We start from the raw sequence: 22,117 nt of genomic DNA, 5'->3' as shown, positions 1-22,117 counted from the left end.
ACAAGAGTGCCATGGCAGTTAGAGGACTGCTTTCATCAGCATTACTTATGCTTTTTACCTGTGTTCTCCTCTTTTCTTATTACTACAACCATATTTGCAACACATGGACATTTCCAAATTATGATCAAAAGATTCTGATTATACATGAAAAGTGAATGATCACCTGATTTACTTGATACTAATATGTGCAATAAATATCAATGTCCCCTTTAAATAATAATAAACAAAAGGAAAATAAAAGATAAAATGTTTCTATGAGTTACTGTGGCCAAAAATTTTGCATTTTCCCTTGAAAAAGCTATACTTCAAAGTGAATGTTTTTTCAGGATCCTAAAACGTGCCTTTGGCAAATGGAATTCATATGTGTATATATGTAAGTGCACTGAACACAAAGAAGTTGTAATTTTGTTCTCCAGCTATAAGCATATACAATGCATAAATTATTCTATGTCCATATTTAAACAGAGATATTAACCTGATTTCAGATTTGAAGGCGAATGTACATCTTCCTTTTTCCCCAATATTTTCCCAAATCAGAAGTTATCCTTCACTCTTCCTCATCCTGCATTACAATTTGAGAGCTTGATTCTATTTGTCCTTACTCTGGCATAAATTAATTACACTGAGGCCAGCGCAGTTACAGAAGTGAAGTGAGAAAAAACCAAGCACCATATGGTTTTAGCTCCTAATGATTGCAAGACTGCTTTGATTACATTAATATTAGCATGATTATAAAGCACTGCAATCCAAAAAGCATGCAAGAGACAAAAAAAAAAGAATCTGAGCCTTTAATATATTTCAAAGCAAAGAGATAAGCCTATTATTAGCTACTGAAACAGACTCCATTGGTTAAATAAGGAGTTCCAGCCTTCAGCTGGTTGTGGTATTTCAAGAATGAATTTTAAATTGTGTAGCTCATTAATTTACTATAACGGGCTTCAAAAATATCCCCAAACCTCTAACTGTACAAGGGGCACTGGCCAGTAAAATACAGAAGTTCATGACTTTATTTTACACTGATTATAGCTGTACACTGAAAGGCATCTCAGTATATATACAGAGAGGGATATTACAAGCACATACATTTCAAGATACTCCATAAAAAGAAATGTATGTGAGATTCCTGTATTTGATAAACTTCTTTTGTATCATTCTCAACTAAAACTACGTATTCTGTAGGAAGCTGACTGGTTATATGAGAGTAAAGTTGATGCAGGATGTTTGCCTCCCTCTTCAGCATATGACTGGGTTTTCTGTGAGAAGGTAGAGAATGAAGAAAACATAAAAGAAGGACTCTCCCTTAGAAAAGGGGTTGAGCTAGAAATAACAAATATTTCTAGTTTGTTTTACATTTGACTTTCAAATGTAATTGTTAGTTAAAATGTGCTGTGTTTTTAATACCTAAGTAAAGACCTGAAGGCCAGTTAGGTTTCCTGAACTAGATGTTCTTCTACTTAAACCTAATTCACACGTAATTCAGCAAGTGCTAAGAATTGCTCAGAGTACATCTACAACAGGCTGACAACATGGTAGCCTAGCACAGTAACAGCAGTCAGAAAAATCAAGGAAATAGTTTAGGTTTGCAAAAGTGTGCAATTCATATGCCTGAAATATAGGCCAAAAGATGTCTTCTGGTGTCCTGTCTGGCCTCCAGCTGCTGATCTAGAAGACCTCAGGTCCTCTGTAGATCATGTCATGCCTGCCAGCACTGTGTGGATTTCTGGGGCATCTCAGATGCTACAAGTTTGGTTTAAGCTTCTCAATTACACTGATTATAATGGGAGCTTAGACATCGGGTGTGTTATATAGATTATTTTGGATTTGATACCCAGCGAATCTCAGGAAAACACCAGTCTGGAAAACACATAGGTTTTCTAGACATTCGTCTCTTTTCAGTGCAGCCTTCCAGTTGGTCTAAGATCTGGTCATTCCTGGGCAGCATCCAGGCTATTTTGAACCTCTGCCTTAGTTGCTTAATTCTCCCCATTGACTTATGCACGAAATTAATTTGGTTTGCAAACTCTGGCATCAGATGCCTAAAGGTCAAGTAAGGCAATGGTTTGATAAGGTGCGTTCTGTTTTGCCTTATCAATTGTTTACATCTCTTTGTAAGCATCTATGTTCCATTTTGGCCAGTTGACCACCAGAACACGCATTCCTATCAAACTAAATCTTCTATTCTCTGCAAGTCTCTGGGAAAAATTATCATTACTTAATAGCTTACCACCAGTCATCACCCTTCTGGGGCAATTATTCTAAACCCTGTTGCATACTGGAAGATTTCCTTAAGACCAAAAACTAGGTGTTGAAACTATACTTCATTATGCTTTTTGGAAAAAGCACGGTTTGAGCCCAGAAATAGCCTGAAATGCTTGCGCAGTTCTCTGTATACCACACATTCCAAAGAGATTACCCTGGTATTTGCCCCTTTTTGAATCTTTCTTAAACTGAGTCCAAAGAATGCTATTTTATCTAGGCCACCAGAGGAATAGTCCCCCTCTGTCTAGCTGGGCTATGAATGATAGAAGTTGTGGCTAAAAACTTGTCTGCAGTGTGGAAGAGAGAGTAATAAAAAATTCTGCAAACTAGCATTTGTAGAATGCTAACTCTCCCAGAGGTGCTAACTCTGTACAGGCATGCTTGGGACAGGGCTTATTGGCAAGACTGATCAGCTTGGGCTCAACATCGTACTGAAATGATGGCTCTGCTTCCAGTCTGGGAAGTAATCTATCTGCTGCTACCTAAAGGGTACTGATCATAGGTGACTACATACATATGATAGAAAGATGACCTAGGACGTGTCCTAAGGATAGAGGTTGCTCCAACTTTTTTGCAGCTCATAAAATATGTTAATAGTGATTCCCTCAGAGTATGATACAACACATTACATGTTTTGTAGAGTGGTTGACTCGTACCCCAAGACATTCTCATAGAAAATGGTACACAGAATTAACAGAGTACACGTTAAAGGGGTTAATAATTCAGTCACTGGTGGATTTCAAAAGACAATTATTGAAGAATGGTCATAGAGTTTCTAGCATAATGCCACAATGAACAGTAGTAGACCAAATGCAACCCAATCATTTTCATCAAAAACATAAGAATTAAAGAACTGTGTACATGAACTAAAATGGCAAAGTAGTAGAGAGTGATGCCAACAACCCATTCATAAAGCATGGAAACTTAAGCAATTCAAAACAACTGTACTTCATCATGATCACATGCAAAATTATACATCAAGTTAAAAAGAGACATGTCACACAGATCAGGATGGGACACTGTATGCTGGAAAGCAAGGATTCCAGGAAGGATTTAGAGCTGGTGTTGGACAAACATGATGAACACCATTTTACAGCCAAATGCAGGAAAATAACTGACTAATGAAAATATCTCGTGAATAATGATGGTAGTAGCAAGGGTAGGGAGGTGAGAATATCTCCACAGACAGCAGAGTTAAAATTGCATATAGTGTCTACAGTCCTAAAGGAATTCTCAGAAGTTGGAGGGGGGAAGAGAAGAGCTGCTGAAATTATTAATGACCTGAAGGAAATGTTATCATGGAGAAATTCAAGGTGCTCAGTCTGTTTAGCATTTGATCAGTCACTTGGCAGATATATATACATTTCTTAATGGGGAGAACATATCAAAAAAGATTTTTTAATCTAGACAAAAGCTATTAAAGGAAACAATGGCCAGACCCCCAAACTAGATAAATATAGATAAAAACTTAGCAAAACCATGTCAGGTGATTAATCAGAAGAACAAAGTATATGGCAAATGAAGGATTCTCCACCTCTACATTCCATTTGATCAGGAGTGGAATACCTGCTTCACACAAACAAAAATGGTGATACCCATGAGTTCAGACTAGATTATATAAACTGTACATATTATTGAAAACCAACAGATTGGAGGTCCACTCCTTTAGGAATGGGAAGCTTCTCTCAAAGTACACAGATAATATAGCATAGGCATTGCTTTTTTAAAGACATACCAACGGTTGCACTGTGTGACAAGAATATTGTTGTTGTCTAATCCTTACTATTCCCCAAGTCCATTTTTAAATAAAAAGAGGCAAATACAATGCAAGTGTTTAAATTATAACCTTGCAAAAACACTGTCTGAGTCCTTGATGTTTATTCATATATTCTACTTCACAAACTGTGTGCTAAGGCACTACTTACATTACAAAACTAACAGGAAAGAGATGTTCAGACTATGTCTGAGCTTGTATTAAGAGTCAATATTGAGCACAAGTTAAATCAGCCTGAGGCATGCTCCCTTCCCCTCTTTACCAATCATCCCAACCGCTCTACAGTATGTCGCATTTGTCATTGCTTATTTATCCCTTCATGTCACAGCTTTCCTCTTCCCTGAAAAGTAGAACTTCCCTAGCAATTGGTCTGTGGATCACACAGGACCACTAACTTTTCTCAGTTACTTTTCTTAGCGGCAGCTGACAAAAGAATGAGGTAAGAGGCAGCAGGTACAAGGAACTGCAGGATTATTGCAAGCTGACATCTTGAGCCTGAGGCCTGCACCATGTAGTTACGCTTGTAGGACACATACTAGAAGTGGGAGCATAACTGGAGGCACGCACCAGTAGAAACAGACTCATATTTGGAAGATTAGCAGTGCTTCCAGGACTGAGCTAGACTGATAATTCTTCAGAAATTTTCTAAGATAAACCTTTATTCTCAATGTAGTCAATGTTGAAGAGCTGCCTCTTGGAAGTTTTGATGGGAATCCTCAAGTGGAAGAGGAGAGTTTACAGGTCATGGAAGGAGGGGCTGGCCACTTGGGAGGAATATAAGGCTACTGCTAGGGGATGTAGGAAGGCAGCTAGGAGGACTAAGGCATCCTTAGAATTAAACCTGGTGAGAAGGGTCAAGGACAGCAAAAAGAGCTTTTTCAAATACATGGCAGACAAAACTAACACCAGAGGCAATGTAGGCCCACTGATGAACGGGATGGGTGCCCTGGTGACAGAAGATTCAGAGATGGCAGAGTTACTGAATGCCTTCTTTGTCTCTGTCTACTCTGCTGCAGGAAGTCCTGAAGAGCCCTATACCCCTGAGACCTTAGATGAAGTCAGGTCGACGGAGCAGTTTGCCTTAGTCGATGAGGAATGGGTTAGAGACCAGTTGAGCAATCTGGACATCCATAAATCCATGGGTCCAGATGGGATGCACCCACGGGTGCTGAGGGAACTGGCGGAAGTCATTGCTAGACCACTCGCCATCATCTTTACCAAGTCTTGGGAAACGGGAGAGGTGCCTGAGGACTGGAGGAAAGCAAATGTCACTCCGGTCTTCAAAAAGGGCAAGAAGGAGGACCCAGGTAACCATAGACCGGTCAGCCTCACCTCCATCCCTGGGAAAGTGATGGAACACCTTGTCCTTGGTGCCATCTTAAGGCATATCAAGGATAAGAGGGTTATGAGGGGCAGTCAACATGGCTTCACCAGGGGGAAATCATGTTTGACCAATCTCAGCCTTTTATGAGGAAATAACACGGTGGATGGATGATGGCAGAGCGGTGGATGTGGTCTACCTTGACTTCAGCAAAGCATTTGACACAGTCTCCCACAGCACCCTCACGGCTAAATTGAGGAAGTGTGGACTGGATGATCAGGTAGTGAGGTGGACTGTGAACTGGCTGAAGGAGAGAATCCAGAGAGTTGTAGTCTATGGGGCGGAGTCTAGTTGGAGGCCTGTAACTAGTGGAGTGCCTCAAGGGTCAGTACTGGGACCGGTATTATTTAATATATTCATCAAGGATTTAGATGAGGGAATTGAGTGTACTATCAGCAAGTTTGCTGATGACACTAAGCTGGGAGGAGTGGCTGACACGCCAGAAGGCTGTGCTGCCATCCAGCGAGACCTGGACAGGCTGGAGAGTTGGGCAGGGAATAACTGGATGAAATATAACAAGGGAAAGTGTAGAGTCCTGCATCTGGGCAGGAACAACCCCAGGTTCCAGTATAGGTTGGGAAACGACCTGCTAGAGAGCAGTGTAGGGGAGAGGGACCTGGGGGTCCTAGGGGACGACAGGATGACCATGAGCCAACACTGTGCCCTTGTGGCTAAGAAGGCCAATGGCATCCTGGGGTGTATTAGAAGGGCGGTGGTTAGTAGGTCGAGAGAGGTCCTCCTTCCCCTCTACTCTGCCCTGGTGAGACCCCATCTGGAATATTGTGTCCAGTTCTGGGCCCCTCAGTTCAAGAAGGACAGGGACCTGCTGGAGAGAGTCCAGCGCAGGGCAACAAAGATGATTAAGGGAGTGGAGCATCTCCCTTATGAGGAAAGACTGAGGGAGCTGGGTCTCTATAGTTTGGAGAAGAGGAGACTGAGGGGTGACCTTATTAGTGTCTATAAATATATAAAGGGGGAGTGTCACGAGGATGGAGCCAGGCTCTACTCAGTGGCAAACAATGATAGGACAAGGGGTAATGGGTACAAACTGGAACACAAGAGGTTCCACTTAAACTTGAGAAGAAACTTCTTCTCAGTGAGGGTGACGGGACACTGGAACAGGCTGCCCAGGGAGGTTGTGGAGTCTCCTTCCCTGGAGACATTCAAAACCCGCCTGGACACATTCCTCTGTAACATTATCTAGGTGTTCCTGCTCCGGCAGGGGGATTGGACTAGATGATCTTTTGAGGTCCCTTCCAATCTCTAGCATACTGTGAATGGAGCACCCATTTCTGGATAATATGCAAGAGGAAAATATTCAGCCCAAAATTTCCAAAGGGTGTGGGAAAGAAGAAAGGAAGTTATCTGCTTACCTGAAATTTTTATTTGAGCTACTTCTCCATCTCCTCCTTCACTGTGTGCTCGGACCTCAACAACATATTCACCATCACTGGGGACTGGGACCTCTATTGTGTGCTTTCCAGTTGAAAACAACTTGCCTTCATGTTGTCCATCTGGTCTATAAAGTACCTGGTAAAGACAGAGTAAGCATAGTTATTGAAAAGCTACATTTCCATGAAAACACAGTTACGTATGTACAATGTGTCAAAGAAAAAATATTACGTTTTTATTTATATATGAAGCCTATATGTATAAATACCAAAATGTAGTGGCTGATACTACCTTTTCCATTTTTACATAGGGTGAATCTGGACAGGATATTTCCTCATTATTTTATCTGTTACAAAATTATGCCACCTTTCAAAAATAATTTCATCCCTTACATTTGAAACAAGTAATTAAATGATGGAAGATTCTATGATGATTCTATGATTCTAAGTTACTAATGCATGCGGCAAAGAGCATCAAACAAAAATCTTAAGAACTCAGCTGGGTTTTCCTACATAAAATTTATTACTATTTTAATAAGTGAAACAATTATTAATTTTATTGTTAACTCTATCAATGTTAAACTATTGCAAATGTGATGGTATATGTCTTGTGGGACCTTTAGGAAATATCCCCATCCGTTTTGGAATCATCTCTGTGAAACATTGTCAGCAATTCCCAGGAAGCAGTTCAACTCCTCAAGCAAAATTTGTACATGTAGGACACAATACTCATTTTCTTACTGCCAAGCAAGCAGCAAAGTTAAACAGGAATTAATTTTTGAAGCTTCCTATACACCCTATACTTAGTATATACACTTGCTCTAGTTCTACAATAATTGCATCTAATGATGTTAATTGTCCCTTCCTTCCTCTACCTTCCCAGGCTTTAAAGAACTCTTGTTCCAGGAACTGTAGTTCCCCTGGAGATGTGAAAAGAAAGCTGGAACAATGCATACTATTATAAGGAAAACCTGTAAAGTGTACAATTTTTGAAGCATTATTTTTAGCCAATAGACAATAGATGTATGCATAAGGGAAATATGGTTGCTGCAGTCACTGAACTAAACTTTCCCAGAATATGGCTTACCACCCAAATGAGTTTCGGTGCCCCAGTGTTTTCTTGTCATATTGACTAAGCCCACTGGCTTTGCCCTAAGCCTACTTGATGTCTGTGACCTCTTTAGCATGCAACTATGTTTAAGTTAGGTATAAAAATTCAACATTGCCTATAAAATACAGCTCATGTAGGATACAAAAAGATAAAAGATATTTTCATACCTTGTATCCTTCAACTGCAGATTCATTTGACATAGCCTTCACATGATCCCAGGTGATGATGTACCTTGAACCAGATCTCACAGAACTGATAATTCTTGGACGCTGGCTTGGAGCTGAAAAGCGACATACATATAATATGCACATAAATGAGATTTTATAAACATTCAATGACATTTCTATTAAGACACATAAAAATATTAAAAGGGAAATTTGGCTGATCTTTAAATGATTAAGGGATAGTCTCCTTCTTGGGAAGAGCTGCTACAGCTCCAGCCAGGCAATTTTGGACGGCATGCACAGTGGTTGCTTTGTGGGTTTGCATTTCTGTGTTGCCAGAAAGGAAGTGGCCAACATTACCCTTCAATATGTTGCTGACCATGTGTGTTTGCTGGCATGCAACTATGTTCGGAACCTCCCAGAAATGTGGCTTAAGCAATATTTATTCATTGAGATTCAATATTTAATTAACCATTTAAAGTATTTCTAAGCATTTAACTCAGTAGACATTGGAGTACCCCACTGTAGAAACCATTAATTGCATTTCTCACAATAAGCTTATAAAATGAAGTCTTATTCAACCAAAATGAACCTTGCAGGTGCAAGTTGCACAATACACTATTTACTGACAGAAATCCTCAAATGAGTTGTACATAGTTTTAGCCCATATAAGTGTGTTTTAAATACACAAGACATATTCCTTAATTGAATTGCCCAGCATAGCTCTGTTAGTGCTAGGTATCCTCATTAAGTCAGGAGCTATATTCAGAAACCTATTATGGCATGAAAGTTCAAGGGTGTGATTCAGACACCCACTTTTCAAGGCTGCTTGATCCTCTGTTAATGAAAATGGCATCAGTCACACTTTAATTGCCAGAATCATTCTCACTGTTGCATATAAGCAGCCTAAGTAATAGCTGGTCTGAATTGTTCATCATTTGTAATATAGAATCATAGAATGGTTAAAGTTGGAAAGGACCTTAAGATGACCAAGTTCCAACCCCCCTACCATGGGCAGGGACGCCTCACACTAGACCATGTCACCCAAGGCTCTGTCCAACCTGGCCTTGAACACTGTCAGGGATGGAGCATTTACCACTTCTTTGGGCAACCCATTCCAGTGCCTCACCACCCTCACAGTAAAGAACTTCTTCCTTATATCTAACCTGAACTTCCCCTGTTTAAGTTTAAAGCCATTATCCCTTCTCCTATTGATACAGTCCCTGATGACGAGTCCCTAACCTGGACATATCATGTCCAGGTTAGGGCCCCTCGGTACTGGAAAGACACTGGAAATCTTGACTGAGTTCAGCAGAGTGCCATCAAATTGGTGGGGGGCTGGAGCACTCATCCTGTGAAGGGAAGGTGAGGCAGACAGGATTTTTAACTCTGGAGAAGAAACTGCTTTGGAGGTGACCTAAGAGGCTGCGCCTGTTTTTACAGGGAGGTTATCAAGAAGGAGGATCCAGTCTCTTCAAAGTGGTATGGCAAGAGGACAAGTGACAAAAGGCACAAATTTGATTAAAACAGGCTTATACTAAATGCTCAGAGTGGAACAGGTTTCCCAGAGAGGTTGTGCACTCTCTGTCCTTGGAGATTTTCAAGATCCAACTGGATAAAGCCCTGAGCAACCTGACCTGCGTTTGCAGCTGACTCTCCTATGAGCCTATAATCTTCAGTCTCTTTACACCCCTCTGTAAAATATCCACACTGTACATGGTAGGAAAACAGAGGAAGGAGAGTCTAGTGACATTTTCGGATAAAGAACCAATACCACATAAAGGGAGAACATTTGGTATATGAATGAGAAGCCACATTTGAAAACATGATGTGACATCCAATAATGAAGTACGTGACTTTGTACTTAACCTAATGCTCCATTTACTTACGTGCTTTCCTGGTAACGACATCAATGGTTCTGCTGGGAGGTCCATAGCCTGCACTATTGAAAGCCGAAACATCTACATGGTAGCGAGTATTAGGCTTCAGGTTTTCGAGTTTGGTTGAGTATTCCTGATTGCTCACTTGTACCCGCTGTGCAGCTGCTTCTTTATCATGAGCAGCCCAGTAACGAATCTGTGAGAAAAAAATATAAGGATTAAACTTCACAAATTTATTAATAAATTTTATAAAAAAAAGATTTTGCTGGATATTTCTATACTTTGGGTAGAAAGCGAATTAAAAGAAATCTAACAGCAATGGCATGAAATTCCTTCTACAGTCTGATTTTAACCAAGTTGTTAAACAAATAGAAATAAACTTTGATTTTACACTCACAGTGGTTTAACTTGTTCTCAGCTAAGTCATTAAAAGTCTGGGAGATGGATAATGCCTTCAGAGAACAAGACTATTTTCTTCTTGCTCTTTTATTTGAGCATTTTATTCTGAACTTTATTATTGTTTTCCTACACTACAGTGTAGCCTAAACTCTACTAATATTTCCACAATATTTTGTTTAAAATGTCTTACAAATTCAATCCTTTTGTACTTCTATCTAGGGAATGAGAAGTACTCACTGTGTTATCTATATGTGCCGGTCTGGTACCTGTTACCTAACTATTTTCTGAAGCTCTTTGGCTAAATTCAATCAGGTTTCGTAGTACAATAAGACATTTGACAAAGTAAATGAGAAAGAACCTGAAAATTCTTAAACAATAGGAAAGGCATCAGTTTAAGCTTGCAGCATCTTACAATCCAAAGTCAACTGCACACAGAAATTGTGTGTTTGTTTCCCCCCCCCCCCCCAAAGAAATGGCTCCATTCTACTTTAACTCATTACACATTACAAAGCTCCAGTTTAAAGAAGAGTAATTCCTATGGAGAGATGTCATTCTGTAGGGTTCTAGTCTGCATGGCTTTGTGAGATGCAAATGAGAGTAAAACACTGTCAGTCTCTGGGTTTTGTCTGGTTTATAGCTGTTTGCATAAGACTAAATTACTGCACTAACCTGAAAATGTGGAAAGCCATGCCCATTACAGTTTGGTTTTGAGTGTTTTTACTCCCAACATTTCTCCTCAGCTTCTGCCTGTCTTCATAATGATTCTGGGGTATGATAAATGAGGAGCTTTTAATTTTTTTTTTTAGGAAGAGGTTAATGTTCTTGGTAATTTCAGGCTCTAGGAAAAAATCTTGCTCTGTAAGATTTGACTGGCGACATTAGGTATCCTGTAATGTTATCTTTTAAATAGCAACTGCTTTAGTATCTGTTCTGCTGACATTAGTTTTCCTTGAAACTTCGTTTAAATTATAGGCTAGCAAAGCAGATAGTTTGTCAAGGTGCTCAGATTGCACTTCTCCTCTTTACAAATCTTGGGTACAACCCTTGCTTGGCAAGGTTTTGTTATGTCTTGTTCACATTAAAATTAAAATGTTTTATAAAAATATTTATAAAGCACATACTGTGGCCAAATGAGAAGTGCAGTAGAGGACTTCTTGTCACCTATTTCAAATGTCTTTGGATATGGTAACATCAAACATGAGTACGCACATGTTACTCTCATTTAAATACTGAAGTCTTCTGTTAATATTTGTTGCCTCAGTCTTATCCATCAGTGTTAGAGGTTACTCATACTCTGATTACTATAAATGTGAAAATATCCTAATGGCTTTTTTCAGTCTTTCCTGGTGTAGAGATAATCACATTTTATCTGCAGCCAAACTGGCTCTGATTTTTAAATACAGTATGCATACCTGCCTTTCAACAGACACAAACAGGTAATGTTTAGTTATATAAATATATGTTCTGAACAGTGTTTATGCATCCTCAACATCAGTTTACTGTAATTTAGGCACTCGCACTCATGAAATTCACACTTATCAGTGTGGCTATTTTACTGAGTCAACAGCCTTTATCCCAAAGAGGGTGAGGAATGTGCACCCTATCCATCGTGCAGGCTTCTCTAGCAAGGTGGTAACTTCTGTTTGATGAATCTGAAACCGGCATGGTCATTTCAGCTGAAGGTCTGACTGTCATCTTCAAATAAGAATTTTCTTTTATGTGATTAACAAACTGTTGCAGATAAGCTGCTGTTGTTGAATGCAACCAGCTGTATACCATAAGCTGCGAACATAAGTGTCCGACACAAGTGTGAGGGGGCATGTACATCAGGAGCTAGAGGTTGTCATACCTATCTCTGCCCCTAAGTCCAAACAAGTTTCTAGTCTACAGCAAAGGGATGTCTGTGAAGTTCTAGATGGCTGAAAGTTTATTAGCTATGACAATACCAATGGTATCTTTGCTGTTGATTTTAACTGGCTATTGAAGACTAATTCAGTTTTAGTATGTTGCACTATGTTAATTAAGTAGCTGTTTTACCTAAAGCAAACATACTTTATGTGAAGCTTTTGTTAATCATGCGGCATATGCTGGAAGCCTTTGAATACTTCTGACTTGCAAAACTTTCTACAATCCTACTGTTCATTTACACTACAGTGATGCTAAGGGTGTAATATAACAAGTAATATACAGCATAAAACAAGACAAGTGAGAACAACAAATGAAAATGTAAATTACTTCACTGAGAGCATATTACACTTCAGACAGAAGTAATATAACTTCAAAATTAAAATAAATTTAAATCCCAAATACTATTGTTCTTGGCTGCAATGTTGTAGACTTGACTACTCCTACAGTGTGTGAGCTGTGTGTCATACACTCAGAATGTTCTTTACCTTTTCATTTAAAATACAGTCATAACTACATATTTGGGTCATTGTAACTATTCTTGGAAAAGAAAAAAATTGAAGTTAGATGACTCTTTTGAGGGCTAAGAAAAAGTACTGTCTTCTTTATTTCTACATTTCTCTTCTCACTTATTAAGTAATTTAAAAGACTCTTGAACGAAATCGGAAATTTCTTTCACTCTCTAACCTCTGCGGATACCTAGAATTAAATGCCCCTTTTCTTCAGGAAACCACATTTCCCATTTTGCTCAGTAGGCACTCTATCTTTTACTTAAGGAGCCTGGATAATAACCTTGGACAGTCTGTTTTTCCTGGTGCTCTGCATTTACCTAGTTAATCTATTGGTCATGAATCCCAGGGGACAAAGGATGGTATTTTACTGGATGGTTTGTTGTAGGAGATAAGGATGGTTTGTTGTAGGAGATAAGCTAACAGTGATCTGTAGGAAGGAACAGTTTATCCATCATGAATGAGTGCAGCCCTCTGTGCTGAAATCAGAGAAAAATACTCTTTCATGGTCCTCTCCTCTGCTCAAATTTAAATATACAGAAATATGCTAGAAGTTGTTTCTGCATATTAAACATGAAACAACAGCTCTCACAGTCATGAAAGTTTTACAAGGCAGAAACATAAAAGGGATACTTTTTACTCAAATTAAGAAAGAATGTTAATAGCATATTTCAGTAAATGAGGGACAATGGTGGTGAGCAGTGATACACTGGTTTAATAAAATAAACATACCTTGCATAGAAGCATTGGGAAATAAAGATAGCATCTTTGGGACTGCACACACTAACCACTTGTGGCTCTTAGGAGGCTATTGTAAGGATTCATAAATCTTAAATTCTCTATATGTATGGAGACAGGTTTCATACTTTATCTCTCCTTTAAGTGTGAGTTGAGGATACCCCTCTGTAATGGCAAAATGCATCAGCTCACACTCATCACCATGAGGGCAATCATCCTGACACTATGCATTAGTGTAAGAAAATCTGACCCCTCCTGGTGAGAAACTCATTGTGTCACAGGTGAAATACCTTCAGGTACTTTGCTCAGGGTACTCCCACCTTTTAAACTCCAGCATTTACAAGGTCAATCATATAATTTTCAGGTAATAATGAAGACCAAAAAGAAACTGAGAAGGTGTTCTGGTGAATGAGGGATTTTGCTAACCTGTGTTACAGCAGAGTAATTAAAAAATAAATATTGGAGTATTTCTTGATGCCAATAGAGACAGAGCCTTCCAGACATGTTCACTGGAGTTTTATAATGTAGTTTGAGTGCTCCTTCCCTCACAACTTCAGTTGTAACTATCTGCTTCCTTTATCTTCCAGAAGAGAGCCCTCTTTATTTTTGCCCTGTCCTATGGCTCCTTCAGGACTGATGGAAGGGCCGATCTTCAAGAGCACAAGACTTTCTTCTTGCCCAGAGCACAGCACAAGCTTGCCCTTTGCTCCTTTCCCCTCTACTAGAATGAGACTGGTGATTGCTCTAGAGAAAATGACCTCATAATTAACACGTTATCAAGCTCCATGAGGCACTAATTCATGCCTATCAGCCTGGTTATTGTGCAGCCAGATAGGAATGTTTTTCCATAGTCCTGAAAACTAGAAGATTACTTTAGAAAAAGAGAAAAAAGAGAAAAAAATTCATATTTTAATGCCCTCCTCACTGTACATATGCAAGCCACCCAGTGCACACTGGATTTGTGGAAATGTAGTACTTCTCTAGGAAGGACTGGATGAAGTTACACTCCAGTTATCAAAATAAGACCACACCCCACATATCTACAGTCTGTGTAACAGAGCTCTCCACCCATTCCCAGGGTACCTCACCTTGCATCAGAACAGGATTAATTCTCTTTCCAGCCCAAAGATCCTCTATGCTTCTTTCCAACTTTTTGCCTTTTTTCTATTGACTGTTCCATGTATCCTGCTCTTGCCTGCTGTATTCTCTCCCTCTCCTTCTTCCCCTGCTGTCCCCTGACAGCAACTCAGACAGCTTTATGTAAAATGAAGTAAAATTATAAAAATGACCAAAAGGTATGGGAACATTCTCCCACCATGTTCTTTGTTCAGTTATCCTCACCCTTCCAACCTTCCTACCCTATTCCCTGTTGCCATTCTCAGCATCCATTGTCATGCTCTATCACTACTGCAATCCCAATGTCTCCCAGCACTCCCTGTTGCTGCTCTCCCCACATCCACACCAGTCCCTTGGTGTGGGCCTGCCAGGCATCTGTTCAGGTTATGCAGGGTGCGCAGGCTTCGCGCCCAGTTTCTGCACAGACTACCCAGCTTGGGGGTGCAACACAGCTACACGGCTGCTGGCTCCAGCTCACAGATCTGGGCACTCCGCCCAGCTCTCAGTCATGACCATGAATTTGCCTATCCTGTTCTAGCTGCAAAATCCCTATGAAAACACCAAACCGGTGGAGTGCTTTAGTAAATTAGCAGTTACCATGGATGTCACTGTTTTAATTTCAAGCCCCAGTGTCCTTTGCTTACAATTTTAAAACTTTATGTGTGTACTGTGCAGAATCAAACTTTATACGGGGCATTATGCTAGTTCTTATTGAGATCTCTGCTGTTATTCCAGTATCCCAAAAGTATTACATAAATCTCATGGAGACAGAAGCAGAGATTGGTAAATATAGAAACAAGTACCTTTAATTAAAAGAACATTTATTCATAGATTTCAGCTATAAAAATACATTCTGTGAGGTTTCTTCACATTTGTATGTGCTTATTTTGGAACACAGAGGCTACCACCAAGCAACTGACAACTTAAATTACAAAGCAAGTCACTAACAAACTAAAGCCCAAATCTCTATTCTGGAGTGCAGCCAAAGTAAGCCGGCTGCACATTGCAGTTTGTCAGCATCCACTGTGAATGGATGATATTAAGACTTCCCTTCTGGAGTACTACATGGCCATTTCTGGTTGCACCCACCCTGTGGCTGTTGTCATCTTTGTACAAGGATAAGAATAATTTTTACTGGTAGTACCACTTAGTCTTGGACCAGATGAATATAGCTTGAAGCTCTTTTTTCATGTGGAGAATAGAAACTATAAAAAAAAAATCATTGTCTTGCACAATAGCAAGTCTCTATTATACTGGATTCTGGGCATTTGTCATGTAGTCTCACTTACTATAGAATTTGGGGGTAAGTGATATTAATAACTGCTGATAATTTAATTGGTCCATAAGTTAGTTACAGTTTCACGTCTGTGTTGACAATTACACTCAATACTTAATTTCAGTATGTTTTCAGAAGACAGAGATAGGCATTCAGTTACTTAACACAGACAAGATTCATGAAATAATGAGTATGTACATCTGTTAATATGTTTTAGTAACAAAGTAAGTAGCACAAAAATAATCTGTTTCTCAGGATGTGAAAGCTGTACAGCAAATGACAACTAAACATAAGTGAAACTTAAAAGAGAGAATGCTAGAGTAGGAATTATTCTTGAATTTAAATACTGAAATTAAATGTATGAGAATCTAGACAGTGTCACCTCTAAACTCACCTGATAACCTTCCACAGATTTATCAGAAACATGGTGCCAAGAAACAGACATTTCTGAAGATGACAAAACTTTTACACTCACATCTGTAGGTATTTCAGTTGGAGCTGGAAGATAAAACACATGCTAATCATTCAATCTCATCCAGTGATCCAGCTATGCTCACTCATAGGGGTTCTTCTCACTCTAATATTTTCTATTATTTTATTGCTATCAAGCAGCCAAGCATGTTAATCTTCAATCTGGTTTCACTTGAATAAACTTTAAATTCAGTGATGATCTGTATGGAAAATGACTCTATAAAAACAAAACAATGATCCTATTACTTGGCTCAGACCATGTATTTTTATGCTTCAATAGATTCTGTGCTGAAATGTGTATAAATTGAAACTGGGCTTTGATAAATAGAATGAAGCATACAGTGATCCTTTATGAAAATTGGGCAGCAGCTCACAGATGATACACATCAGATATTTTTAAGCTAGTTACACACAAATAATCATGTGTATATCACTTAGTTATGACGATGCAAAGTTTTTATAGACCAGACATTCAATACAGTGCTGGCCAGTGGCACACATAAACTTGAACACAGGTGTTAAATTATCCAAGAGCACCTTTCTATCAAGCATACATCAGACTGTTGGTTTTGTTTGTGTTCTTAGTTCTGAACAGCAGCCAAAGCAGAATACAGACTCTGATCATGTGATACGCTTTTATTCAGGGCTTAGAATATTAAGTTATAGTTTCATTATGAGAATCTGTTAATTTCACTGCTGCTTGCATTTCAAATGAGGTAAGGAATTTAAGAAGGTATAAACTTAGCAATGTCTATAAAAGATAAAGCTTTCCAAGCTAAGAACAGTTCTCTGTCGCGAACCTTTTGGAACAAGTTGCAACAGACAGGCATGGCAGCCTGAGCTGAGGAAAGCTTTCATACACTTAATCTTCCAACTGGGCATCCAGTCAACTATACATCAAAACAGCCACTGTTAAGAAAAAAAGTCAGTTACATCTCTCATGAAAAGTATCCCAGGTAACAAAATAATCTTATATGCAAAGTTACCTTTTGTAATTGTCTTTCAATGGCTGTTAATAATGCAAATGTATAATTAAAAAAAATGATACATTATTACAAAATTGTTTTTATAATGACAGCAATTTAGATAAGCAAGAGGCCTGTGCACTCATTACTCGCAATCATTACTCACTACTAGCAATGGCAGGTATGACTAGTAGCTGTCAGATATGGAACTTGGCTTAAAACAGATGGGAACACAGAAATTCCCCAGTTACTAAAATGAATGAAGATGCCCACATTTACAACTTAGTGGAAATGCTATATTTATTTATGTATGTATATTTATACATATCCATACGGAATATGGATATGTATAATATTTAAAGCAATGACCATATTGCTTTAAAACCTTAGTACTACCTTTGAGAAGTTGCATTGTCTGATGGTAGTAATACCACTTGCTGATTCGGAGGTATAAAAGTGCAGCTAGAATAGATGTAATCATTTTATCTCTACCCAAATAACTATCAGACTCTTCTCTGTGGTATCAATTACAGAATTTGCCAAAATATTTCATATTGAATAGCTCCAACTGCCAGGAAATTTGTTGATGCAATAAACAATATTTTATCTGCTTATGTTTTTTTATGAGCTCCAAATAATTTATATCCCTATTTGGCATTAAATTTCTATAAATATTTTACAGTGTCTCCTGAGCCAGAAAGATTACATCAGCTGCTTTTCTCCACCCTTCTAATTCAATAATTCTACCAAAAAAGCAGCAATCATGTGGGCCTCACAATCTGTTCTCTTTGCTGAAAACATAGTGGTCATCACATAATTATCTTCTAAATGTAGACATATAAAGTTAAGGCTGGGAGCCAGTAAGCATGCTACAAGGTATGGAGGTGACTGTACAAGTCCAAATGCCAGGAGAAAACTCTGCAGAATGCTCTTTGGAATAAGTTCTGCTACATCTATTGGAAAAGTTCTTTCTAACGCATCTTGAAGTTCCTGTATCCATCTGGTCAGTAGTCAACATTATAGCTCTGCACAGGAGCTGTGAGCACTACTGGGAAGGTTTGGATCACCATGAATCTGACTGTTCTGGTGACCCATGTGCTTGAAATCAGAGAAAACAAGCAGGTTCACTGAGCTTCTATTCTTTTTGCTGCCGGCATCTAGTGTAATTTAACCGCAAGTGTTTCTATCAAGTGTCTGGAATTTGCTGAAGTCTATGTCAGAACATCAGCAGCCACTGAAGTGACTTCTGTATCTGGAAGGTGGCACCCCTGCACATTTGCTTTTCCTCTGTCTTTTGGAGCTACTAGACTTTGCTATGCCTCTGACCTTAAGAGATCTATCCAAACACACTGCCATCCCTGACATGGTTAGTATTAACCTAATGCAAACACTTGGGAGCTTATCAGTCAGCTGTACATAATGTGTCTGAGAAAGGATGGTTACTGAAATGTTATTTGGCAGATATGACTTTTATTACACCATAACTATTTACTAATTCATTTATACAGTTGCAAAAACAATTGTTCTGTTGCTGCAGCAGCTGTTGAAGATAATATCCTAAGGTACGTTTTTCTGAGAAAAAGGATTAGCATTAACCTCTATAGACAGCCAAGTATTGCTATCTTGAATCCTGAATTATTGTAAGAAACGAAAGGACTATTTTATCTTTTCTCTCTGTGTGGGTGATTTGTGTGCAAAGTTCCCATTAGTACTAATGGGAATCATGGACATAAATCTCCCATAAAGTACACAGAGTAAAGAACAGTCGGAAATGTGAGAATGTGGCCTCGTTATCATATCCCTCCTCTTGGCTCTTTGGTCTGAATCTGTTGACTTTGTGAAAGAGATTCTGCTTTACGGAAAGAAAAATATGAGCAATCTTCAGGATTTCTGGCAGGAATTAATAAACCACATTCTTTTAAACAGGCTTGAGTGATTATATTGCAATTAGGATGTTGTATATATTTCTTCTGATTTAAAGTAAACCTTCTTCTAGTACTTTTCTTTCCCTCTAAGTTTGGAAATGTCATTTAAACTTCAATCCTAAAGATCACAGCATGTGAAATAATTCCACCAAAAATTAAAAAAAAAGAAAAAGAAAGATTTTAGTGGAATGTCAAACAGGTTTTCATTAGATTATTCACTTGATAGCTCTAACATCCAAACCAGAATAAAGAATGTGGTCGGGATAATTTATATTAGACTCTAAACATGCTGGAAATAGAACTGGATACAACTGAAGTATCATTCTTTCACAATTTGGGGATAAATTCTGATACTGATCTACTAGAATAATAAGCTTTAGTGTGGTTTGTTAAGAAGAAAAAATTACACATGTCAAATACATGTATTAACACATCACAGAGACATAGCTGGCTAATGATGTTAATGTTTTAGGCAATCAATATGAAGATCAGAATTTCTTTTTTTAAATTCTTGAATCTTTCAACAAGTGGTGTGAAGAATCTTGAATACTTCTGTGCAGTGTTCATTGACAGCAAGTACAACCAAGTGCTCTGCATCACACAGAAAGCAGAGTCTAAAGCTTTTTATTCAGAACAAATGCAAGTGTTTTGTGTGAGCAATATACACCCTCCTTGATGAAGGTGTATGCTGCTATACAGATCAATATCAAGGACCAGTTTCTCTCTATAGATGTTGGCAGTACCAATTTGGACCCTCAGTGTAAAGCTTATCAGAAACTTTTACTCACCATCTTGTGCTGAATAAATGACAGCCGTGAGACTGAATGGTCCATCCCCTTTGTTGTTAAAAGCTTTCACTTTTACTTGATACTGGGTTGAAGGTGGCATTGATTCATCCTTGTGGACATACCGGCCAATCTCAGGATTAGTAACTGTGACTCTCCTCCATTCTTTCTCACCAAATGGCTTGAAAGCCACTATATAACCAAAATTATTGCCATAGTGGTATTCTCTTGACAAAGGCTAAAGAGGCAAAAGATAAAACATTAGTTTTATAGCCAACTAAACAAATAGATTTCTAATAAAAAAAAAAATAATACAGAAAGCATTGATATTCACAATGTAAAAATGCTGAAGTTCCATTTTCTCCTGGTTTGCTTTTACAGTTTGCTCCCACCCTCTTTAAAAATATGCCATCTTCATTATGCAAATCTGCAGTACCAGCATACCTGCTACTAAAACATTTTAAGATCTTGTTCCTCCCCCAAACTCAATGCAACACACATCATGTTATCACCTACAGAAAGAAACAATGACTGTGTACTAAAACTACTCTCAGCTGTAGCTAGCAAAAAAGGCTGTCTTAAGGTGTGATAGTAGGTATGTAACACAGACACACCATGGATCTATGCGCATGTGTGGAGATAGATATTCTTGTGAAACAGAGAGAGAAAAGAAAACCTATGTGTCTGGCTCAAATTATATTCATTTACCTAGGCAACTTGCACAGCTGATGAAAAGAGATGGACATTCAAAGAATCATTTACCCTACCACTTTCCATTGATGATAGAGGGCGTGCAGTTGCTGGTTTAGACTATCGACCTAGCTTCTAATTGGTACAAGTTTAAGAGAAATTACTCCTACTTTCATCATAAGAATTAAAGGTACCAAAATATTTCTTCAAACTATAGCCAATTTCCAATACCCAGTAATACTGGGAAATACAAAATTATGGGCAATAATCTGCTATAATGAATTTGGCTTAATTTACCAAAGCTGTACATTCAGTGACCCCTCCTCAGTCCACGGAGCCTTTACCACAACTATTAGACAGTGTACTCAACAGGCCAAAATCATGTCATTCATCAGTGCACCAGAAGGCTAACCAAAAGCATACTTTGAAAATAAATTTCCTGCATCACCTTTTCCCGTACTGTAAAGCCCACAGAGATGAAATAGCAAAGGCAAAGGGCCTGAAGCAGTACAGCAGAGGATCTTCGCCTTTTATGCCCTCTTCTGTAGCCCTTCAGCCAACATGTGTAAGGATTCATGAAGCTTAGATGTTATTATTGGAACACGCTAAAAAAACCCCAACCTAGCTCATGAATTTTGATATTCATATTTGATGGAAGCTCAAATGAAACCCCAAAGATTCTCTAAGAAAGAAAATTCTGATGAAAACTCACTAAATTTCTGGAACAACAGAAATATGTAAGTTTTGTCTTCAGAAACATAACACATGGATTAGAACACCAGTATACATAACACAACAAGAAGAAAATTAAGGCAACCTTGCAGTTCAAAGAGTAAAAGATTTCCTGGACTGGGTCACCTTCAATAGCTTTTTTTCTGAATCTATCATTGTATGTTGTGGCTTAAATTAAACCAGAATCCTATCTCATATGCCAAAGTAAGCAGCCTGGATGTGGCCTTAGTTTCAGAATGTTTTTCATCCAGAGAAAAATTTGGAAAGCCAGAACTAAAAAAATATGTTCTGGGAGGTCTTATATAAAATGTTGAAAGCAGCTTGCCCTCCAATGGCTACACATAATAAGTAGGTCTAAGTAGCTGAATAGTTTGTAGTATCTATTAAAAACCTTGGAAAACAAAACAGAAGAGGGAAAGACAAATGGGGGAAAATAAGGAAGTATGGGCATGCCGCTCCTAGCTTTCTTTCTCAGTTCTTCTTTCAAAACAAGACTTAGAAGAGCTTTGATTGTATCTCTGGCTGTCTCATTCCACTCAGGCTTATGAATCATAACAAATTCTGAAAGGGGGTTGTCAGCAACATGTGAACCTGCCATACATTTTGCTCCACTCTTCTTAATTAAGGATATTTTGAGTTGCATATG

General features: G+C 38.6%; 1 protein-coding gene across 1 annotated transcript in view; it reads right to left on the bottom strand.

Moving 5' to 3' along the window:
• The window catches only part of CNTN1 (contactin 1), a 246,688-nt gene that overhangs the window by 10,932 nt on the left and 213,639 nt on the right, over window positions 1-22,117 (bottom strand). The window contains exons 20-24 of the mRNA XM_062612293.1: window positions 20,053-20,287; window positions 16,298-16,401; window positions 9,970-10,156; window positions 8,084-8,196; window positions 6,788-6,944 (exon numbers count right to left, since the gene is read on the bottom strand). Coding sequence (XP_062468277.1) covers window positions 6,788-6,944; window positions 8,084-8,196; window positions 9,970-10,156; window positions 16,298-16,401; window positions 20,053-20,287 — 796 coding nt within the window. The remainder of the gene's footprint in view (window positions 1-6,787; window positions 6,945-8,083; window positions 8,197-9,969; window positions 10,157-16,297; window positions 16,402-20,052; window positions 20,288-22,117) is intronic.

This window comes from Pezoporus occidentalis, unplaced genomic scaffold, assembly GCF_034315485.1.
Source record: "Pezoporus occidentalis ecotype Australia unplaced genomic scaffold, CSIRO_AGI_Poc_V1 ctg100, whole genome shotgun sequence".
NCBI classification, from domain to species: domain Eukaryota; kingdom Metazoa; phylum Chordata; class Aves; order Psittaciformes; family Psittacidae; genus Pezoporus; species Pezoporus occidentalis.
Note: the sequence above shows the minus strand (reverse complement) of the source record. Positions and strands in the feature narration are given on the sequence as shown.